This window comes from Ictalurus furcatus, chromosome 13 (genome assembly GCF_023375685.1).
Source record: "Ictalurus furcatus strain D&B chromosome 13, Billie_1.0, whole genome shotgun sequence".
Taxonomy (NCBI): domain Eukaryota; kingdom Metazoa; phylum Chordata; class Actinopteri; order Siluriformes; family Ictaluridae; genus Ictalurus; species Ictalurus furcatus.
In genome coordinates, this window is record NC_071267.1 from 11,945,955 (window position 1) to 11,970,473 (window position 24,519).

General features: G+C 38.8%; 3 protein-coding genes across 3 annotated transcripts; 2 read left to right on the forward strand and 1 right to left on the reverse strand.

Annotated features, from left to right (window-relative positions):
• Nucleotides 1-319: 319 nt before the first annotated feature.
• On the forward strand, nucleotides 320-6,988 carry noxo1b (NADPH oxidase organizer 1b). Its single transcript, XM_053640587.1, has 8 exons — nucleotides 320-1,118; nucleotides 1,205-1,285; nucleotides 2,548-2,620; nucleotides 2,714-2,897; nucleotides 3,596-3,795; nucleotides 3,890-4,006; nucleotides 4,123-4,240; nucleotides 5,166-6,988. Exons 1-8 carry the CDS (start codon nucleotides 1,053-1,055, stop codon nucleotides 5,695-5,697), a joined length of 1,371 nt encoding a protein of 456 aa, XP_053496562.1. The 5' UTR covers nucleotides 320-1,052; the 3' UTR covers nucleotides 5,698-6,988.
• A 1,255-nt stretch (nucleotides 6,989-8,243) lies between these two features.
• rnf151 (ring finger protein 151) lies at nucleotides 8,244-14,866 on the forward strand. Its single transcript, XM_053640414.1, has 4 exons — nucleotides 8,244-8,694; nucleotides 13,564-13,732; nucleotides 13,828-13,924; nucleotides 14,064-14,866. The coding sequence occupies exons 1-4, from the start codon at nucleotides 8,244-8,246 to the stop codon at nucleotides 14,562-14,564; spliced, it is 1,218 nt and encodes a 405-aa protein (XP_053496389.1). The 3' UTR covers nucleotides 14,565-14,866.
• Nucleotides 14,867-14,888: 22 nt separating this feature from the next.
• On the reverse strand, nucleotides 14,889-24,404 carry tex2l (testis expressed 2, like). Its single transcript, XM_053640415.1, has 13 exons — nucleotides 23,945-24,404; nucleotides 20,914-21,997; nucleotides 20,696-20,757; nucleotides 19,928-20,128; nucleotides 19,525-19,786; nucleotides 18,995-19,185; nucleotides 18,604-18,744; nucleotides 18,375-18,474; nucleotides 16,861-16,993; nucleotides 16,346-16,474; nucleotides 15,913-16,125; nucleotides 15,571-15,691; nucleotides 14,889-15,386 (listed from the first exon to the last, which is right to left on the reverse strand). Exons 2-13 carry the CDS (start codon nucleotides 21,962-21,964, stop codon nucleotides 15,222-15,224), a joined length of 2,769 nt encoding a protein of 922 aa, XP_053496390.1. The 5' UTR covers nucleotides 21,965-21,997; nucleotides 23,945-24,404; the 3' UTR covers nucleotides 14,889-15,221.
• Between the last annotated feature and the right edge of the window lie 115 nt (nucleotides 24,405-24,519).

Genomic DNA, 24,519 nt, shown 5'->3' on the forward strand with positions numbered 1-24,519 from the left:
GGTGCTCACAACGGAGTATACGTTGGACAAAAAAATGGCAAATATGAAAAATACAAGACCTGTATGTACTGGTAGTAATTACAAACATAAGTAAAATGTTCCACAGTGCAAAGGTACTACACAGAGAGAGACTACACAATTCATAGTGGTTAGAGATTGAAGTCTCCACTGTACAGATAAAGTGACTGAATATGTGCATGCATCACTTTGGCTACAGTATCACCATAATTAGGTTTATATACGTAGCCAGATATACTTGAGTGATGGACTTTGATGGAGTGAAGTTGTAGAATCTAAATTAGGCAAATGTCTGTCATCTGAGTGTGTGTTGCAGTAAACTGAATGAGCTGAAGACAGTTCTTATGTCTGGTGGCCCATGACCAAATGCTTTGAAATCACTTGCCAGAAGGGAGTATGGAGTTATAGTTGGGGTGTGTGGTGTCTGAGATTATGTTTCAAAATTTCATTAGACATCTCTTAGAAGTGTCTTTGATAGGTCTTAGAGCTTTCCTGGTGATGGCATGTTCTGCTTTCACTGCCCTCTTGTCTTGTCAAGACAGAATTCTGCATTCGATTTAATTTGGACTTGCCATGTTCCATCTGACTTCTACAAGCTCACTGTGAAGAACAAACCACTGCTGATAGCTGCAAGGTCAAACATTAAGTAGAGCTGGAAGAAATATTAGGGGTGAGTCGATTGGAATTTTGACCTTAAATGTGTGTTGGGGCATTGGGGTGTCCGCTTTTGGGAAGCTGAGAAGGTGGCAACCAGCTACAGTCAGTAAATGTGGCAGTGTACCTGATAAAGTGTAATTGATGTAGATATAATGTAGCTCTACTTAATGACGTGTGGAGGGGAGGATGAAATGCGCAAAAACGTTAGCACCGCCCACTGTGATGTGGTTGGCTGGCGCGTTGGTAATTTAAAAAAAACGGAGCAGGTGAGAATCAGCTGCATGCACAAAGCAGCAGTCGTGTGAGGACAGTAACGGGTGGAGCAAAGATTTAAGCCTTAACAGCCTGGTTACGACCAACATTCTGCGCAAATCATTATGGATGAGCGTCGCTATCCTCTGCACGTCCGAATAGTCGGCATAATGTGCAAAGGCAACAGCAAGGTAAGAATTATTGTGATGACTAAGATCTAGCATACTGATTACAAAGCTTTTCACTAACATTAGAAAACATCTGTTTCGTGTTTCAGTTGTACATGGCATCTGTGCTGTGGTCGGATCAGACCGACGTGACTGTATACAGGTCTCTCCAAGACTTCAAGCAACTTCACGTAAGAACCAGAAGATGGTGAAATAATCCGATTTCTTCCGCATGTGGTCTCAGGGAGATTTTTTTTTTTTTAACTAAAAAAATAATTGTAGTGTTTTTAGGTTTTATACACATTATGTGTTGTTTAGCTGTTTCCATATATAATGGGATTGTATGGAACGTGAAAATTGTCTTATTTTTTCGACTATAGTTTTGTCTTTGGACAGCGTCTAATTTTTTTTTTTTTTTTATCATAGAATTTTTATTGAAAATTTACATTTTGCATAACACCCCACCCAAGAACCCCAACAAACAACCACAGCCAAAACCAAAAGAAAGGGGGGAACAAAAAAAACAATAAACAAACAACCAGAGAAAAAAACAAACACAAAAAAACAAACAACCAAACAAAAACAAACAAACAAAAAAACTAACAAACATAAAAACCCAAAACAACAACAACAACAACAACAACAACAGCGTCTAATGTTTATGCCAAGGTAAATGTGTGGGAGATTCCCAGTAGCTTGGTACTGTCATACCGGAAGAGAAGACTAAACATTCACTAATAACACTCAGGGAATGTTAATTGTCCTCTATGCTGTTAGTTGTGGTGTTGACTTTACCCATCACACGCCAGTCTAGTCACTGCTATTCCTGCTATTCCTGCTATACAACTGTTGTGCTGTACTAATCATACTGGGTCTACTTGCACAGTGTGCATAGTGTCTAACTGTCTGTTAGGTGCTGTAACTAAGATGTTACATGATTTGCACTACGTGTTGTCTGGTGATTATTTTGTACAACAGTATTGCCATTTTTATCTAATACATTACACAAAGGCTTGCACCTGTATACATGTATGTGGCTAGAATGAAAATAAAGTCTCTCTCCTGATGAAAAATAAACAGTAGAAACCATCAGATAGATTCTAATTGTTTCCACTACAAATACCATTACAAAGGATCAGCTAACCATTGAAGCCATTACTTTTTTTTTTACATTACATTAAAGCAACAAATTACCAGTAGAGACCATTGCAGTTTCCATTAAAACCAATACAATTCCCATTATAACTATTAAAACCATAATAATAATAATAATAATAATAATAAAATTAGGTTTTCTATTGGGTTTTTTTTCAGCAGGGTTTCTCTCACTCTCTCTCTCTCTCTCTCTCTCTTTATGTCTCTCTCTTTCTGTATTAAGCCACATAAAGCTTTTCCCCCCCACTTTAAGCATTTTAGAAACTCCAACCTTTTATTTACATTACTTTCACAACAGAGGCAACTAAAGAAGAAATTTCCAGTGCAAAGTCCATTTCGCCATCAGGACAGACTGCTGCCCAGATTTGGAGGTACGTGGCAGCAGCTGCTTCACCGATAGCGGGCATTATTCATCCAAACTCTTTTTGAGTGTAAAAAGTATCTTTTCCTGACCCTTCTATCAGGTTTAATGATGAAGCTGAACTTCCAGATGAAGACTCCGGCTCGGTGTGTGTATCGAGTGAATGCTCTGGAGCGCTACTGCACTGAGCTGCTGCGCTCTGAACCAACAGTCTCTCAGTCCTCCGAACTCATTCATTTCTTTATTCCTAAGGAAGAAGAGCTGCATCCTGAGTTTGCACACAACAGGTATCCTAATTTCTACCCTGACATTAATAACTGTCTTTTGATGTGAGTTAGTATACTTAAAAACAGGTGTTATATTGGGATATATGGGGAAGGTGGGAAGGCCTGTACTATCATGAAAAAAAGTACTAAATTGTACCTTTCTTTGTCACTTTGGACTTTATCTTATATTTATCATGTGTCTTTTACGTGATCATATGAATGTAGTGTACCTGTAAACATGATTTTAAAGTACATAATTGCACATTGAGGACCACTGTTGTATTTTTGAGCATTTAGAGGAATACCTTAAAGTTACAACTCCTGCACATTTGCAGCTAAAAGATATACAATAAATGGTGCAAAAGCTGAATTGAGGTTGCCATCCCAGGTACAAGGAAAGGTACAATTTACTTATTTTTTGAGAGGCCAAAAATGTGGGAGTACCTTTTAATTTATTTTATTGTATGGTGATGTTTAACATTGGTACCATCAAAACTTTTTAATATATCTAATAAGCCTAAGGGCTTTATTTAAGGCTTGACTATGTGGCCAGACCTGACGTTTCCTTGTTTATTGAACTTTTTTTGACATGGAAAAGATATTGTCAAAATATTATATTATAATATCAAAATATTTTCTTTTTGATTTTTATAATAAAATAAGGCAGTTAACAAATGCTTTGACTAAAAGAGTATGTGTATTTTATTAATTTTTTTCAGCATAATGATTTTTCAACTAGAAGATGATCAGCCAAAAGTCAACCTGAGCAATAAGCGCCTCAGTGTTGGGAATGTGTCCCAGCCATTTGTCACCAAACTGTATCGGTGTTTAGCGCCATATGAGACCAAGGACATCAAGAACAGACCATTTAGCGTGACTGTGGACGAAATTCTGGAAGTACTCATTAAAGATCAAGCTGGTATGTCTTGCCCTGTTTCTATGCAATAAGGGAGAAAGATGATTTGTTGTTGTTTGTGCAGTTACCTGTGCTTGGTTCCATCTAAAATCATCAGGATGGTGGCTGGTAGAAAATGAAAAGAAGTGTTTAGCCTGGTTTCCAGCTCCCTACTTGGAGTTGTGTGAGGATGAAGAAGAGGGAGAAGCTGAGCTTGGCAGTGCAGGTGGCCAAAGTAAGTTACAGGGCTAATAAGATGATGATGAAATTGTAAATTTGCATTTATTTGGTGCCATTTGAAAATGTCTAAAAGTCATTCAGTTTTAAAATTCTTAATTTTTGTCCCCACAGCAGCTCTCTACTGTGCTGTAAGGAACTACACCTCTACTATGACGGATGAGCTATCGGTGAACATCGGAGCTGTGGTGGAGGTTATTCAGAAGTCTAACAATGGCTGGTGGCTTGCTAGGTAATTCAGTCTATCCGCTTTTGCAGATGTTGTACCAGTGGAATAAGGATTATGTTATCGCACCATGCTAAAATGAATATATGATATAATTACTACACAGGACACAGTTACTGGGGAAAAAGAGGTTCCTCCAGTGTTCTCAGCGTTCTTTGTTTACCAAAGGGGTTCTACCTGGAACCCTCTCTGATCGGGAAACACCGTTTAACCATTAACCTTTTAAATGCCCAGGACATCTCGGCAGGTCCAGAATTGTATTCCTCACATATCTACATACAGTACCTTAAAAAAACAACAAAAAAGTGTAGTTCTCTGTAGTTATTAAATAATTCATAGTACTTAATGGATAATGTTTTAAGATGAAAAACAGAGTAAAGGCTGGATGTTTCATGGAGTAAAAGGTTATATTGAACCTTTTTTTCTTATGCACTTGACATAGCTAAGAAAGACGTCTTAATAAAATCAGTGCAGCAGCTATATTTTATTATGGAATACAGACAGTGGGCAGTTTAACTGCTCAGGACAAACAATGGACTCGTGACTCGTCATTGATCATCCAGGTAACAACACAAAGTATTAAGAATCAAGGGTATGTAAACTTTTTAACGGGTTCATTTGTGTAAATTCAGTTATTATTGTGTCTTGTGGACTATATGTAAACATTTGTTATGTGAAATAGCTTCTTCAGGGCAGTACTAAAAAAAGAAGAAGCAGTTTTTATGATCCCTCTTATTATTATTTTTAATTATTAATATTTTACAGATTCTGCAAGGGGTATGTAAATTTATGAGCACAACTGTAGATATTACAGTTGTGTTGTACATGCTTTAAATAAGTGACTGTGCTTTATTTAAGTGCTCTTTATTATTATGTGGTTGATTTCATAGTGACTCATCCTGGACTGTATGATATTACTTTGCTTTTATAGATATCGTGGAAAGGCAGGCTATGTGCCCTCTATATACCTGCAGCCATACTCCAACCCTATGATTAGCATGCAGAAAAAGTTGCACAGCTCCAACCTAAATCTGTCCACTCAATCAACTGTGCTGTCTCACCCCACCCACAAGTCCCACTTCCACAAGTCCCACTCTATGGAGGTGTTCTCTGAGTCTCTGGGCCTCAGCGCTCCAGACCAAGACAATGAATACAACAGCCGCAAGAGCAGCTTCAGTGATGACAATGACTTCTGCTCCAGCTCCTCTGGTTCTCTGGGCCTGAGTCTGTATGGCTCTGTGGGGGAAGAGAACCTGACACTGTCAGAGAAAGATGTAGACTCGGACAGTCCTGACAGTGGTTTGTGTATGGAGCTTCAAAGCCCTACCAATTCAGAAACCAGCAGCCCTTTCAAACTGTACCCACAGGTGCCCCCTCGTCCACAAACCCAAGAGATCCTCAACCGCTGTACCACCTACACCCGGAAAGCAGCCCTGGAAACCCAAGCTCGTCTGTTTTTATAGAACTGAGATTCAGGCCCAGTAAAAGACCAGTCAAAATTATTTAAAGAGATGTTTTGTAATCCTGGACTGCTCTCATGGTGATGCATGATGCTATTATGTCTGGTACAGTGACTATAGTTGAATACCTTCATGTCTGAACCAATTTTTAAAACTATGAATATGAGCAATCAACCAATTATTGTGCATATATTTTCCTTCCCTTATCTGATTACATGCTACTCCAATTATCCTGTTGAACAGAACGGCAGCGTAAATACTAACGTACGCAGTGAACATTAATGCATCATTCACTTACTTCCACTGGTAAAACTAGTTCTATTCTAAAGATAGGTTCAATAATAATATGTTTGCCTTTCCTTTTCACAGTCACTTGTCATGTTTTATAATAGACCTGTCAAGGTGTCAGAGAAAGCAGGCCGGTAACTATTATATAAAATATTTTAGATTGTTTCCCCATAAGCTGTACTATGTCTTTCAACATTGTCTGTCTGTATTCCAGATGTTAAATCACAGTACATTGTCTGTCTGTATTCCAGATGTTAAATCACAGTACATTGGCTTCGAATAAAATTATAAAACATGAAACTACTTCACTCAGTCATTCAGGTTTTTGATGGTAGAGTGGCAGGATACTCCATAGAGTTCCAGAGTAGACTTATGCTTGTGTAATACTGTGTATGCTGTAATTGTTTACAATCCCACTATTCGATATCACCCAGAATTTAATGGAATTTCCTTTTGCTTATGGTTCCTGTCAATTTCTTTCTCATGTTTATTTCCTTGACTCATTCAACTCAGGCTTGCTCATTAGAGATCTAAATCTATATCTGGGGAATTCCTACTGTTGAAAGTGTTATACACATGAATTAAATTTAACGTATTAAAGCTTGTAAAAGTTTCTCAGTGTTTCTGGATACCCTCATATGCTAATTTTGGTTATCAGTAAATCAGTCTTTCTGCATGAATACATGACTGCACCATCAACTTAAAAAATGTCAGTATCCTTTACAAGAAAAGTTTGAAAAAGACATGAGTTCCTGAAATACTAGATTATCTTTTTGTACTCAAACATCTGTGCAAGGAAATTGTTCTGGTTTTCCCTGTTGTGTTTCGAGAATGACATCTATTTAAAGTTTTGTATGTCTATATTCTATACACAGGTCATTGTCTATGTCTACAACCTATACAAATAATATTGAACTGAATTAAATTGAATTCATTTGGTAGTTTTAAGCAATAAAATGCAGATTTCATTTTTCTGTTTTCACACATTAAGTCATTATAAACTGTTTATTATAACAAGTTTCTAATTGGGGCAAAGCTTAATGTGAAACTATGCTTTATTTACTTCATGGGATCATTCTTTCAATAGTAGAAAGTTTTAATCAATAAATTCTTAATTTCTTAAAACTAAAAAATAATTGTAGTGTTTATAGGTTTTAACACATTACGTCTTGTTTAGCTGTTTCCATATATAATGGGATTGTCTTGAACGTGAAAACTGTCTTATTTTTTCGACTATAGTTTTGTCTTTGGACAGCATCTAATGTTTATGCCAAGGTAAATGTGTGGGAGATTCCCAGTAGCTTGGTACTGTCATACCGGAAGAGAAGACTAAACATTCACTAATAACACTCAGGGAATGTTAATTGTCCTCTATGCTGCTAGTTGTGGTGTTGACTTTACCCATCACACGCCAGTCTAGTCACTGCTATTCCTGCTATTCCTGCTATACAACTGTTGTGCTGTACTAATCATACTGGGTCTACTTGCACAGTGTGCATAGTGTCTAACTGTCTGTTAGGTGCTGTAACTAAGATGTTACATGATTTGCACTACGTGTTGTCTGGTGATTATTTTGTACCACAATGTTGACACTTTTCTGTAATATATTACATCAATGCCTGCACCTGTATACATGTATGTGGCTAGAATGAAAATAAAGCACTTTCTTTCTCTCTTGTACTCTCTCTCCCCTACTGAAAAAAAAAACCCCAGTAGAAACCATCAGAGAGATTTTAATAGTTTCCACTACAATTTCCATTACAAAGCATCAGCTAACCATGAAAACCATTATTATTATATTATTATCATTATGGGTCCTTAATGATATCCACTAGACATATCTTTCTTCCAATAGAAGGCAACAAATTACCAGTAGAAACCCACCGTAAGTGTTACAGTCTTTTGTCTTGTGGACTATATGTAAACATCAGTTATGTGAAATAGCTTCCTCAGAGCAGTACTAAATTTTAAAAAAAGCTATTTTTATGATCCCTCTTATTATTATTTTTAATTATTAATATTTTACAGATTCTGCAAGGGGTATGTAAATTTATGAGCACAACTGTAGATATTACAGTTGTGTTGTACATGCTTTAAATAAGTGACTGTGCTTTATTTAAGTGCTCTTTATTATTATGTGGTTGATTTCATAGTGACTCATCCTGGACTGTATGATATTACTTTGCTTTTATAGATATCGTGGAAAGGCAGGCTATGTGCCCCCTATATACCTGCAGCCATACTCCAACCCTATGATTAGCATGCAGAAAAAGTTGAACAGCTCCAACCTAAATCTGTCCACTCTATCAACTGTGCTGTCTCACCCCACCCACAAGTCCCACTTCCACAAGTCCCACTCTATGGAGGTGTTCTCTGAGTCTCTGGGCCTCAGTGCTCCAGACCAACACAATGAATACAACAGCCGCAAGAGCAGCTTCAGTGATGACAATGACGTCTGCTCCAGCTCCTCTGGTTCTCTGGGCCTGAGTCTGTATGGCTCTGTGGGGGAAGAGAACCTAAGACTGTCAGAGAAAGATGCAGACTCAGACAGTCCTGACAGTGGTTTGTGTATGGAGCTTCAAAGCCCTACCAATTCAGAAACCAGCAGCCCTTTCAAACTGTACCCACAGGTGCCCCCTCGTCCACAAACCCAAGAGATCCTCAACCGCTGTACCACCTACACCCACAAAGCAGCCCTGGAAACCCAAGCTCGTCTGTTTTTATAGAACTGAGATTCAGGCCCAGTAAAAGACCAGTCAAAATTATTTAAAGAGATGTTTTGTAATCCTGGACTGCTCTCATGCTGAAGCATGATGCTATTATTTCTGTCTCGTACTGTGACTATAGTTGAATACCTTCATGTCTGAACCAATTTTTAAAACTATGAATATGAGCAATCAACCAATTATTTTCCTTCCCTTATCTGATTACATGCTACTCCAATTATCCTGTTGAACAGAACGGCAGCGTAAATACTAACGTACGCAGTGAACATTAATGCATCATTCACTTACTTCCACTGGTAAAACTAGTTCTATTCTAAATATAGGTTCAATAATAATATGTTTTCCTGTCCTTTTCACAGTCACTTGTCATGTCATATAGACCTGTCAGTAAATCAGTCTTTCTGCATGAATACATGACTGCACCATCAACTTAACAAAGGTCAGTATCCTTTACAAGAAATGTTCCTGAAATTCTAGTTTATCTTTTTGTACTCAAACATCTATGCAAGGAAATTGTTCTGGTTTCCCTGTTGTGTTCCCTGAATGTCAGTCCCTGAATGGCATCTATTTACAGTTTGTTATGCTATATAATTAGAATAATTTCACTTGTCAAAACATGGCTCATGGTCCTAAGCTCTACCTGGATGATTCTTCTGTAGGAGCCTACACAAATATGTTTGTTTAAATAAATAAATAATAAATAAATCTGGTTCCCAGACCTCATTTGAAGATATTTGAATATGTAAGTGAAAAAAATAGGAAGGGCATCCCCACCTGACCTCTGTAGAGGCATCCAATTGCACCAAGTTTGGCTGTGACAGACAGCAGCGTGCATCCAACGCCCAGTAAGGGCACGTCCCTTACCTGAGTGCATAAATTACCTGCACGTGTTCCTCTTCCTCATTTGACATTTGCTTCTCACGAGTCCTAGGTCCTAGTTTATTTTGTGGGCACAGCTCACTGGTTCGCTGACTTGCACTTTTTGTCTGCAGGAGAACATATCCCTCAGATCAGCGTCCATTGGATGTGTTTATCTTGCTAGCCAGGTTAGCTGTGTCACATCAGAGGTTGAATGCTCTGTGTCCTGTGTGTGCTTTTTGGGCCTACATGGATAGGACTAGACTTTTCACGCGGAGTGAACAGCTCTTCATTTCCTGGGCCCCCTTGCCCAAGGAGAATCCTATTTCTAAGCAACGCCTATCTTGGCTTGTGGATGCTATTACTTTGGCATTTGAATCGAAGGGATCTGTTTCGGGGTGTCTCATTGCAGGACATCTGTTTTGCTGCAAGCCGGGCCTCTCCCCATACATTTGACAGCTCACTCTGTCGTAGGAGTGGGCTCCTTGTAGCCTTCCTCCCTTAAGCCCTCTTCTCCATCTTGAAGCTTGGGCTGTCAGGCTTGGCTTATTCATGTCACCAGCATGTCCTTCATGTTCCACCTGCGTATCACTATCACCTTCATGCGTTGTGTTTCCAGGCACCTCATTATGGGATGTATCAAGTACCACCTATCTAGGTGACCATCCCCTGTCTTACAGGGCCTCACTGTGAATGTTTTGGCCATCAAGGAGTTGTCCATTTCTCCCATAGATGGATCTTGAACATGAGATGATGAAAGAGAAAAATAGGTTACTGTCCTTAACCCCAGTTCTCTGAAACATCGAGTGGAGAGATCCACAAGTCTTGCCCCGCTTGCCGCACGAGAAGCGAATTTGCTCACTGAGGAAGAGGAGCATGTTTGGGTAATTTATGCACTCAGGTAAGGGTGTGCCCTTACCTGGCATTGGACATGCGCTCCTATCTGCCACAGCCAGACTTTGTGCAATTGGATGCTTCTACAGAGGTCAAGTACGGATGCCCTTCCCATAGCTGGATCTCTCCACTCAATGTTTCAGTAATCTATTGTTATATATCCAGTCCACATTTCAGATATTGAAGCATTTGATACAAATGAATTGTACAATATTCATACAATATTTAGATTAGTGGCAGTTAAATGGGTGAAGCAGGACCAAAATACTAGATTAGTTCAACAGTATAGACATAGGGTCATGATGGAATTGAATTGAATTTTTATGAAAGCTCAGTCAAGTCTGGAGTAATTATATAATGGCAGCTATCATAGGGAACTCATTATACAATACAATGGGAATACAAAATAAAAATGTGTTTTGATCTGAATAAAATGACTGAGTCGTCAGCTGCTATGCTAGTTCTTTATTAGCTGGTGTTGGTTGTTGACAGGAGAGAATTTTTTTTTTTTTATATTTTTTTAAATAATTGCTTTCTTTTCCTCTCTACACCTATGAATATGATTTGCCAGTCATAAACAGCCTATGGTACAGCTGTGATTAAAAACTGGTAGTGTATTTCCACTAGTATATTATTATGATATACTGCTTTCTCTGCTACTACATGTATGTTTTGATATACTATACTATACTATATTATACTATACTATACTATTTTAAAAGTGTGTGAAGTTATTGTCTTCAAGTGCATACTATATTGGTTGTCTACCGATTCGGACTACAGTCCAAAAAGCAAAACCTTGGATGTGAATTATTTCATCTAGGTAGGTATTTCATACAGGTAGTTTGCTTCAGTAAGAAATATTAATGCTGCCAAATACTGCTAAATATGTGACCTAACTATCTATTTGCATACCACCTTAACATACAGTTATGTATGTTATGTATGTTATTATTATTTTTTTGTCTTTATGTATGTCACATCTGAATTATACACTGTCACTGCACACAACTTTGGGGTAACCATGGACAATCAACTGTCCTTCTCCTCTCACACCGCTAAACTTACACACTCGTGCTGACTTCTCCTTTACAAATCAGAAGGATTCGTCCATTTCCATCCACAGAAGCCACCGAGGTGCTTGTTCAGTTCCTTGTCATCTCGAGACTGAGCTGCTGCAAATCGCTCCTGGCAGGTCTGCCTCTGAGCACCATTCAACCTCTTCAGCTGATCCAAAATGCAGCTGCACAACTTCCCAAGTTTTCACACACCACTTCATTGCTACACTCCCTCTACTGGCTTCTTGTAGGTGCCCACATGTGATTTAAAACCTAATAGTTGCCTACAAAGCCAAAAACACTCCCTCCAATCCTCTAGCACTGCTTGGTTAGACCTTTCATCTCTCAGGGTTCAAGGAAGGCATGCATAATGACCCTTCTGTGTTCTGGCACCTAGGTGGTGGAATGAATTTCCCCTAGATATCTGAACAGGTGAGTCACTGGCTGTCTTCAAACGACGAATAATGACGTATCTCTTCATTAAGTATTTAAATATGCACTTTGTTATTTAAAAAAAGTGCTGTGTGTTGTTGTGTTTTGTGTTTTTCATACTATACTACATTCCCAACAGGGTTTTTAGACTGATAGTACTCTTAGTCCCTGACCTAGTGTACCAGTATGAGAGTGTATTTATCGATAGAGACTTCAAAGCGCTTCTGTAAGTTACTCTGGATAAGGGGGTCGGCCAAATGCCATGTAATTGTGAATGTAAATATTTTATGTCCAAAACAAAACCAGAGCCAACTGAAAACATCACTTCTAGATATCATTGTAGAAAGCAGGACAGGACCAGAATATATAATATAAAGCAAGTCAAACAAATAAAAGAAAAAATAAGCCATTTCTTTGTCTACAAATAGTTACGTCGTGTGTAATATTGTGTTTTTTTCCTCTTTTCTTAACAGCGAACCATCTAATAACTTTGAGAACTTTGAGACTAATAACTAAGAATGACCAGCTACCAGTTTGCCATCTATAGATGAAACCTGAAAAAATATTCAGGCTAAGATGTTAAACCCGCTTTAAATACTCCTGCCTGCCTCAAACACCTTCACCTTTGTTAGAAAGGTGAAAGCTGATGTTTCTACTTAAACATTAACTCACCTTAAAATTAGGCAAACAAAAACCTTGATGACTGATCAAATCTGATATAAATATGATTCAGTAAAATAGAAAAAATAGTTTGCTCCACTAACAAATAATTATTTTCGATTAAAGTAAACATTAAGTGGGTAGTGTGCAAATTTCTGCTTTGATAAGGAATAATATACAGATATTATGTTGATGTCTGGTCATTTTTTATTGAATATCCAGAAGATGAAAGAGTATTACCATTACATATCCAAATGAGTCAACCTGCGGAAAACACCACTGTGTTCCACTGGCCATTCAGAGACAACAATGTCAAGAGAATAGAGTTTGTAGTCTGTAGAGCACACAAGCCATTGAAAGCTCAGTGATGTCCACAGCACTGCCTTTGTCAACTAAGTAAAACCTGGACGGTACTAAAATAGGCCTCTGTTGGTTGGGTGTCTAACACCTTCTAGACATGTGTGGTTAGAACCTGACAACATTTACAACAACTGTGCTAGAATGTCAAAGAAAATAAATATGAAAACAGGTAATAGATTTCTGAGTCAATGGGTGTCAGATGGGCATGGTTAAGCTGTGCATTGTTGGATGGCAGCATCTGCTTGGACTTCATGGAGCGCAACGCTCTTTAGGATGTATATTTTCATTAACAGCTGTGACGTTCTAACACAGTAGAATATGGTGAGTTCTGATATACTTGTTCACTGACTTCACTGACTGTGATCCTACAAAAAAATTGTTTTGTTTTTGCATTTAAAGATGATTTAAGGCTTTGTTAGAAGTAGAATCAGAGTTATTAATATATTCTGTGTCAGTGTTCATTATTAAAATAAAATTGAATTGAAATATTTCAACAAGATTAGAATTAATGACATGGATTTAATTTTTCTAACATGAATAGCACTGAGATTAAACCCTTTCCATGAATTTAAGTCACACTCCATAAATTAAAGCAACTTATTATGTTTCATGTCAGAGTGGTGGTTATGAAGTGGACCTTTTTGTGGATCCCCCAGACCATGACCTTATCTGTATCATATGTAAAGGAGTTCTACGCTGCCCTGTGCGTGTGGCATGTAACCATGTCTTTTGCAAGAAGTGCATTTTGCAGTGGATGAGGAGGTATGAAAACTACAAATTACATTTATATTAGAGTTGATGCATGTAAAACATAGTGTTTTCAATGCGAATATGCTAATGTGTGTAACCTAATCCAGACAGGAAACATGTCCATGCTGCAGGAAGCCTGTCAACCACCGGCTTATGTTTGTTATGTTCAAGCTCAGTAAATCCATTGGCCGTTTACCAATCAAGGTAAGAAGAACATTAAGTAAGAATGCTAGGGGAGACTAGTATAATGATTACCAAATACTTATAATGATAATCATTGTTACATATAAACCCGTAATCGCAACCAAAAATTCTTAATATCCCATCACATTATTATACTCAGTGCCGAAATGAGCAGCAGGGCTGCACGGCCACCTTTCCTCTCTCAGAGCAGTACCTCCACAGCTCCACATGCCCGTTTGAGTGGCTGCTGTGCCCGCAACAGGGCTGTGGGGCTAGGGTACTGAGGAAGGAAGCCCAGGCACATGAACAGGTTTGCAGCCACTGGAGGCAGTTGTGCCCGATGGGTTGTGGCACACTGCTGAACCGCACTACTCAGGCCAAGCACAACTGCTACAGAGAGCTGCAGGAGCGTTACGAGGCCCAGCAACAGACGCAGCGAATCATCGCCTCTGCACTGCGCAGGAAGATGCAGCGTATGCAAAGGCGCATGGCCCACATTACTCGGCAGATAAGCCTGATCTGTGAAAGCCTGGAGCTCAGCGAGAACCTGGAGGAGGAGGTGGAGGAGAGCCCTGGTGAGGGAACCAGCACAGGGAGAAATTCCAGAGTCGGCCACAGCTCCATCACACCCACCAGCTCTAGCAGCAGCAGCAGCTCCTAAGAAATATGCCCTTTATATTTTTTTAATAAGATGTTTGTTAATGTGTAATTTCTGCCAGTAAACCCATACTTAAATATACATCAATTGCTTGTCACATCAGCTGTGTGTTTTTAACACTAAATGAGTGAACTCTAACAGCTGGGCTAAGCAATACTATTATACTATGTGTTGAAGTATGTTAAGACCATATAAACTAGCTATATTGTGTTGAGCATTGTGTTTACATGACCAAATGTTAATAAAACTTTAGTGTTAATTCAAATTTATTCCATGTTTCTTGGAGAAAATAGCATAATAAAACCATAAAGTCAATAAAAATGTACATAATTAATGTCATTGCATGTAAATCAACTTGAGTACTTTTATAATCAATTTATTTCACAGTGCACTCTTCAGTACTGGTAGAGAGAGATCACATCTAGAACCAAAACAAATCTAAAAACAAAAACTTCACAGTATGTAGTATGTGCATATAAGAAGCACATTAAACAGTGAACCCATGTTCTGCTTGCAGTGAGTTTATAATAATCTAAACAGTAAATGTAAACATATTTAAACTGCACTACTGATTTTATATAATTTATTTTTTATAACTGAATAAACCTACCAAATGAACAGTGGTGATGGCATATTGTCATAATTGGCCACAGAGATGCACTACTCTAAGGGGAAAGAATGGTTCAGCACGCAGGTCTCACTGGAGCCCAGAGCAGAAGAGTGAGATGGCTGTGTCGGAGAATGTTGAGGCGCTGGTTGGCTCTCCAACGCTGAGTGCATTAAAGGGAGGTATATGTCATCCATGTTCGGCATCACAAACACTTTCTGTAACACAGTTCAAATAAACTTTACAATAAAGTTTGTAAAAGATATTAAGCACCAGGTTTTAAAAAAATCTTTCGATGGACGTACAGTAAGTACATCAATTAATTATGGTCATATTTGTGTTGGTGCAAAAAAAAAGTGAGGCAAGAAAAGGAAATGTAGCAGAACACAGCAAATGTTTAACCTGAAACTCATCTTGAAGTTTTTTCTCAATCCATTCAGTGACATGGCAGAAGGTCACTTCCCGTTCCCCCAATTTGGGCTGAACTCGCAGGTCAAGCTTTGGAGGCACACAGAAACTGTACCTGGGGGGTGGGATGGGTGGGTGGTGGGGGTGGGTTGCATTAACCATTTTATCAAGCATGCATTGGCAGGACAGATAAATTTACATGGTTATAACATTAATTGGTGGTAATCCAGGGGATGATCAAGTTTGATGTAACTCGATATTTGCTAGTTATTTCACATATACTGTATTCAGATTATAAGGATTACCACAGAATGTGTTTGCAAGTAAGGACTGTACCAGATTCTATCCGTAGGGGGAGGTGGAATGTTGACAGCAAGTTCTCCAGAAAGTTCTTTAACCTCAACAGTGAGCAACAGAGGTGTGTTTGACATCTCCTCAATCTTCTTTTTGATGTACTCATTTTCTGTAGCCTTCTGGAAGTATTTGGATTTAGCAATTTTGTCAACAAGTCTCAAAATCCGCCGGCCAGTTCTACCCCCAGCCAAACCACTGTAGAGGAGAAGTTAAGAGATGTCTGACATCTGGACTGAGTCAAGCATTCAATTTTTTAATTTGACAACATGCATGAAGCACGAAGATTAGCTGTGTCATGGATCTAGACTAAATCTAGATAAGTCTAAAGCCTTTTAAATATATAATCCATGCATCACCATGTAAAAAGTTAACTGGCTTCTCTCCATTAAAGAATATTTGAGGATGTTTCAGTCACCTCTCAGCACCAGAAACTCCCTGAGTTTCCTGAGGCTCAGTGGATGGAACGTCCTCTTCATCAGATGAACCTGCACTCGAGGATTCCTCATCACTATCAGCCAGTACAGCAAGTTTGGACCTGGTACTTCTAAAGAAATCCATAACAGCCAGAAAATAACTATGCTTGTCATCACATAATAACAGAGGGTTATTATGTGCAGAGGGTTAAATGAGAAGTTCTTTATTTTTAGAACTCTCTGCTATGCAAATTGCAATTACAGTAAAAACAGCAAGCCTTCCTTTGTAAAGAAAACTACTTGGAAAGTACTTCCATTTTGACTGATGAAGCTAATTTCTGGGCCAGAAAAAAAAGCCCAAAAAAGTAAACCATATCCTGAAATGAAGAACCCAGAGATTCATTGTATAGAAATACTGCAAATCATAGTTTCTCTAAAGAATATTTAAAATGATATAAATATGATGAGTCTAGTTAATACTACAAACAGCACCTTTTAGTGTTCAGCACAAACTAACCTTACATGGTAGGTCTGCACCTCTTTGACTGCTTTCAGTGCTTCTTCCTTACCCAGTTTTGACAGGTTAATCTTTGTCTCTAATGTCATCTGCAGGGCTCCTGTGTACTCAATATTCAGCTGGAGCCACAGACCTAATATAGAGAAACACATAATACAGTGTTAACTTGCAATGGCATTTATACTGTACACATTTAAAGCTTTTTTCTAATGCTTTAAGCATTTAAACGCTTAAATTCCTCACCCTCATTACTACATGCCTGCCATTAGTTTCAATGTAGCTATAGAATAATTTATTGAAATGAAAAAGGAATAACTAAATAAAATGGAATTTTAAGGGCTTACATTAATTGTTTGTGTGTGTGAAACAATAGCAGAACAATCTGTGATTATATTCCTCCAAAAACAACCAATAAATAGAGGATTGTGAGGAATAAAATTGGATCACACAGACTACAAATGACAAACTATTGCAGCAGATTATGAGGCCCAATCGCATGATAATGAGTGCGATAAATCTGTAAGTGGGATGAAGTGTGATTAGAACAGGAGGACTGTGACGCACAGCATTGCATAACAACTGCAGATCATGGCAGGGAGCATCAAAAGAGTGCCTCTCTCTCTTTCTCTCTGTCTCTGCCTCTCTCTCTCTCTCTCTCTCTCTCTCTCTCTCTCACACACACACACACACACACACACACACACACACACACACAACTTCCTTCTCTTTCACAGAGAAATGCCATTCATTCATATGCACATATCCACTATATGGCCGAAAGTTTATGGACACTGGACCACCACATTCATATGTGCTTTTTGAATTGATTGACACAATTGATTTTATTTTAACAAAAAAATGTCATGCATGATCATTTTTACTTCCATGCAGATGAGATCAGATATGAAGCTTGCAGGGAAAAAAAACAAGTTCATTAACATGAATGTGAGGCATTCATTCATTAATCCTTAGTAAATGCCTGATCAAGGTCACAGTATTTAGATTAGGCTACTAGTATGTTTATATTTTGGGAAATAGAACCAACTACATTTATTTAAAAATATTTACTGTGCTGAGATGCAGAGAACTTAAGTGAGCAAGGTTGAGGAAATTCTGGCAGAGCCAGAATTCATAGACCATACTGGCCTTTCCACCTCAGACGGTTTTTTTAACAGTATTTACAGGTTTCCTATTTAATTGAAGATAAGGTTTAGGCCACACCAACTTCAGGTTTATAGAAAATCTGAATGCATACATGGATATCTAGAGCACTAAACAGATACAGATAGTGGCATTACGTTACTTTTACACGCATGCACACATGCCCACATTACTTTTTTGTCACAACAGGCAATGACAGGCTCCAGCACACTAAGATTTCACCAGCATAATAATGTTCTATTCAGCTCAGTGCAGGAAGACGGAAGCACATATGCACAACACCTTCCTTCCTCTGTGTGAGAAATCATCTAATCTGTTTTTGTAAGAATATCTGTTGCGGTTTGTTCACACACCTCTGGCATTGACCTGCGGCTGGAACAAGCCTGTGATCTGGGGCATGCAGGAACCCATGGAAAGTTCAGTTACAGTCAATTCATCCATGAAGTAAGGCAACTGTGGAGGAGAAGGTGGTACATAGCAGAGTAAAACTGACTTATTTGAAAAACAGTAATTCACTCCTTGTTATCCTTCATAATAATGGCATTCATTTTGATGGGAATCTGCTGTTTTTTTGTGGCCTACTCTTATTTTGCTCAGCTTGTGCTGAATCTTCTGAGCTATTTGATCAGACCAGTACTTCTCACAGAGGAAATCCCAGAAGATACGACCAATCAAGGCATTAATCCAGACAGGCTGCATTAAATCTCCATGATGACATACGTTCTAGAGTAAAGTAACAAAATGAGGGGGGAAAATACAAATAATTACAGTTCATGAAAGGTCAGACACATTCACTGACCCAAAGCATTGAAAGCATTTGCTGCTCTAATTAAAAGATAAGCATGAAAGTTACTATAGAATTAATGCTGCATATTAATACTTCCCATATTCTCTTCAATAATAGTTTCTTAACTGTGTTCAAATGCAGTATGTGAACTTTAAGAGGAAATGGGCATAAAGTATTTTTGCAGACCTGATCTTTTTCAGTAGGACTGCTTTGTTTGTTGTTATGGCAGAAGCATGGTGAAAAGCTGCCCTGGCCTGAAGAGATAACATCAGTCATGTAGGTGGTGTAGTCATACGTAGACACAGATGAGATATTCTCAATGCTGCTATTGACCTGCATTGAACTCCAGGATTTATCCTCTTGCAATACAGACATATCTAAATGGGGAGGAAAAAATACTTGGATGATTAACAGGATTGTACCAGTAGAGTTATACAGGTGTTTGAACAAAATATCTAATCCCTCCAACACTGACATTACATGCCTGTATATTTAAAATAAGAATTTTATTTTGTTTTATACATGAAGTATCTTTCACCAAAAAGACATTTAATCCCTTTCAGTGTACATAATGTTTCCTCTTAGTTTCACTAAATTTACTGAATAATTCATTCTTGCAAAATAATAAGAATACTAGAATAATGAGATGAATAACTGAATACTAAGCCAGAATTTTGGTACAATCACTGCAGTATCACAGACACTTGAGCTCTTACCAGATTCATACTGGCCCTCATTTCTGTACATGGATGCTGCACAAAAGTGATGGAACCACTCTTCTTTCTCCCTTCCTGTTCTGGCAAAGAGGTAGAGTATGGTGTTGTGATTGGTTTTAGATGCTGATTTCTCATTTAAATGTGGGTGCTGCTGATCCGCAACCTCCGCTGTTAGTTCCTTTGCCCTTGCAACAGTGATGCATATAGGATACTTCCTGTTCCACACTCTTTTCCGTGCCAGGGTTGGGGGCAACAGGAACACCTATTGCCAAAATAACATCTTTCATGTTCTTGTGTATTGTTTGGTCAAAGCATATGCAATGAAATAAGAGACACAATAGGAAAGAACACTGTGGTAGCCTTGATATCAAAAAGAAGTCATAATAAGATGTGGAGCACATACCTTGCTGCCATCCAGGTGAAACCTACGAGAGTGGATGAAGCTTTGATCATAAAATGGCTCATTGAAGGTGGCCCACGGGGGTATGTTGCTGCGGGGATAGTCCAGGTGAAGACTTGACCCCTCCAATGTCGCATATACAGAGTGCATAAGAGAGGGGTGGAATGTTTCTGGATCATATTCATACATCTCATTAATCCAGCCCTGAAATACAAAACATGTTTTATTCCCTCTTATCTCAACATAAAAAATAAACCTCTGTGTTTACCACTGCAGCATTCCCTACAGTGTTTCAGATATTTCTCAATATGTTTATCAATTTATAAATATAGTTTAAGCAGGTTTAGGGACAGCCTGACTTCAAAACAATTAGATCAATAAAGGCAGACATGTTAAAGAACTGTCTATTCTCTTTAAGAGCAGCGTCTGGATCTGACAAGCCGTGGGTGGCTGCTGTTCTGCAACCGCTGGTGAACAGGCTGAATCCCAAGGGAGAACGATAATAAAAACATCAGCAACAGCTCAGAAAGGCAGTGAGACATTAATTGCATACTCTGAGAGGCAGCACACTGGGATATGAATTAATAAAGCTCCAAGGACCAAAGCTCTGAAATAAGTACAAAAATAAATCAAAAAATTTAAATTAAGCCATAGTTTTTAAAACACTGTACTGAAAACCCTCTGATTTTTTTCTAAGAGTCTATACACTTTATTTGTGTTACAACAATAGTATCAAATTAAAAGGAACATGCTTTTTTTTAATCAAATTACCTTAAGAGTGTTCTTTTTGTGCTCACCCTGAATCCAGTCACATGTGCTCTCATTAAACCTATCTGAGGGACCAGAATAGGGATGTCTGGTCAATCCTAATCGAATAAGGAGGAGCCCCAGCATGAAGCCAAATGCCAAGCCAACAAATATTCCAGACCAATAAGAAGACAAAGGCAAAATCAAATAGCAATATGACAAAATAGCAAGACAGCTGAGACCCATCCCAGGGACTGGAGAACAGGGCTGCTCTGATGTGTGCTCGGCTGCCAGATCACTTATATTTACATTTATATTTTGTAAAGTATCTTCATGTGTGCAGATCTCAATGGGCTCTTCACCCTCCAATTTGGCGAGGTGACTGTGGGAATGGCAGGATCTGCAGTGAATACATTTCCTATAGGGTCTCACAGGCTGATTAGACATGGCCAGTCCCTCACATTCTACTTTCTTACAGCTCCTCATAAGACTCTCAGTCACTGAGAGCTCACCACATAATCTTCCAACTTCTTTAGAACAGAAAGAATCAATGGAACCTGTGCTCTTTTGGTGCTTAAGCCTGCCCGTGCTGTCCTCACGCATGATCTTATTGAACACACTGAAAGGCTCATGTATGGCCTCAGTAAGCTTCCGACGAGTGTCTTCTAGCTCAACTTTAAAAAAGCCTGTTTTGGCCTCAGTTGGGGAAAGGTCAACGGGAGATGGTGGGGCAGTGCGAGAGTCTCCATTATGGCCTTTAGACTGTGTGAGCTGGGTCCACAGGTGCAGGCTGAGCTTAGAGTCTGACTTGGATTGGGACACCTCAGGACTGCTGCGAGAAAGCTCAGTGGAAATGGACTTCACCAAACTGATGAAAGGTCTGGTCTTGTGTGTTGAAGCGTCTTTCAGCTCCAGCTCTGTGGACAGAGACTTCACCAGGCAAGCCAGAGGCTGGTGGGAAGGGGAGAGGAAACCCAGACTGGAGGATGAGCAGTCTCCAAGGGAGCCTGGTGAAGATGGGGACAGGGGAACGTGGAACATTGGAGAGTGGAGAGCCCACTCATTGTCTTTATCTAACTGCATGTCATTGGAGGATGGTTTAGGCTTGAGGAATTTCTGCTTACTCCTGTCAAGTGTGACTGAAAGATCACCGTCATCGAGACTGTCCCATTCACCCTTCGTGCCTGTTAGCTGGATGACAATGCCACTTCTACCAGACTCATGCTGCTCAGTCTGCAGAGCTGGGTCTTCAATCTCAGTGGATGTCTTGTGGCTCATTTCATTTCCTGCCATGCTTCTTATCTCTATGTGGCACACACAAAGCACCTTCAAGTCAGCAGAAAAGACAAAACAGACTGTCAGCTACTTTCCTTACAAATATGGCATTATCATTTCATAGCATTGCTTCCACTTATTATACACCAGCGTTTTTTATTTATTTATTATTTATTATAAAGCACTGGAAAAGATTGACTGGCACTAGGTTATTACTCTCGATTTTACTTTTTTTAATATAAAGCATTGAATGGATATCCTTCTGATATAATGCACCTGTGTGCCAGAAATAATATGATGTCATGGTCAGTGGTAACTTGGTGATTAAGATATTGGACTTCTGAGTGGAAGGTCACGAGTTCAAATCAAGATCCTTAACCATCACCTGCTCAGTTGTATAAATAAGATGAATGCAAGTTGCTCTGGATAAGGCCACTTGCCAAATGACAAATGTAGGTTTACACAGAAAAAGAGAAGAGGGATTTTTTTTAATTGGTGTAAAATATGAGGGCTGAGCCCTTTCTGTACGATTATATTAAATTCTTAGTGTATATTGAATTGTCAAATTAGTGAAAGTGAATATATTTTTAAAATAGTACTGCACCAGCAATTTTTGTCTAATAATTAAGCGTATAGCAGCTGAATTAATTGATCAGGACTTAATATATCCTGAGTGGTTGGTTGACTTCAGGTCCTATGCTTTGTATGAATGCATGTCCCATAAAGTAAAATTTTGCCCCAAAGGCATGTCTATACATTCCACCTATTTTCATCCTCTAAAATTAGGTTACTTGGTGCAAGACAGGGCTAATGTGTTTTCTATTGCTGTTGGGGAAAGGGTCCATAATGCATTCTTAATACAGATGTTTTTGTGTGGTTGGACTGTTGACTATCAGGAAAATGGACTAGAAGTTGATCATGTGAAAGATGGAGGTTCACTGATTCATGAAGCCTAGTTGTGCAGTTGTGTAATTCAGTGAAAAATTCTACAGCAGGCAGCAGGCAAAGTACCTTCAAACTTTACTTTGACCTACCAAAGATGGAATAACAGGCAAACCAGACACACACCTGCCACATCAGAATTCCTACCATTAACACATTCCAAGCATTAACACACATGTAAGTCATGACTCATTTGCATTATAAGCAACTGATAATCAATAAGCAAAATTACAAAAAAAAAAGATTAGCAAATGTCCATCCATCCATCCATCCATCCATCTTCTACCGCTTACTCCTTCTTCAGGGTCACGGGGGAACCTGGAGCCTATCCCAGGGAGCATCGGCCACAAGGCAGGGTACACCCTGGACACGGTGCCAGTCCATCGCAGGGCACAATCACATACACACTCACAGAGATTAGCAAATGTCATTGATTAAAACCATAATTGTTACGGACCATTAAAATGCCACAATTCACAAAGCACTGATTGATATCTGAGGTATTATATTAATAGGAATTAGATATCAATTCCTCTGTCCATTGGTCAGCTGTTGTGTGTAAACGCCAACCTCAGATATTTCTTAGGAGAAAATGTAAAGTAGAAAGAATCATATTTCATTTTGAAGGAGTGGTTATATTTTAACTGATTACTTTATACACAAACCATTGACCTCAATAAAATATTTTCAAATGTTGCTTTCTTGTTTTTAAACCCATAAATTCAGGGCTAAATGCAGTACGTCTCTTCGAGTATGTCAATATTGCCCTGCTCCCTTTCTGTCGTCATAACTATTAAGCTCACCACTTGAATCTCCAAGCCCTTTAGAGTTTAATCAATTAAGATTAATCCAAATAAACTGAAAATCGCGGGTGCGTTGTGATCATAATCGCCATAAACAGGGAATCGATCAACTCCTGGTGACGTGTGAATAGCCTATTTTATTTTTATTTTTTTCACAAAAAGGCATTCCATATTTTTAATTAAGTGACAGTTAATCGTGCGCATGATTTCATCTGATTTAAAATCAATAATGGTATAAGAGAAGAAGGCTTACCCAGTTGCGGTTGCTCTTTAACTTCAGCACAGGGCTTGGTTACGCGCTGCTGCCTGCTCGCAGCGCGTCCGGAACTCTACTCATCTTTCTCTAACAGACCCCTTCAGGAACAGCGCAAACTAGGACAGGATTTAACCACGGTTTGAACGCATTAGAAACTATGATTCTGGCATAAAGACCGAATTGTTTTGAAGCCCGCAGTATACGCCCTGAGTGCCTGATAGTATATATATATAAAAAAATTTAAAAAAACGAAATTACATCCCGACATTTAACAGACGTAGGCTATATAATTACACAGTCGTAGTATTTACATTTTTCGCCGTTCCGGACAAGAGACTTGTGACAAGACAGCACGGGAGAACAGATTACTAGTATGTCTAATACGGAGGCAGCTAAACACCTCTTCGTTTCTGCCTCTGTCCAGATGTGATCTGGTGAACAGCAGGGTGATTATGGAATGCATGGTTACAGATCACTTTAATCCAGATTAGGTAATGCAGCCCCAACATACTCACTCTTACAACATTTGGGGCATTGAGCTTGGGGCATTTGAGATTTGAACATTAGCAAAT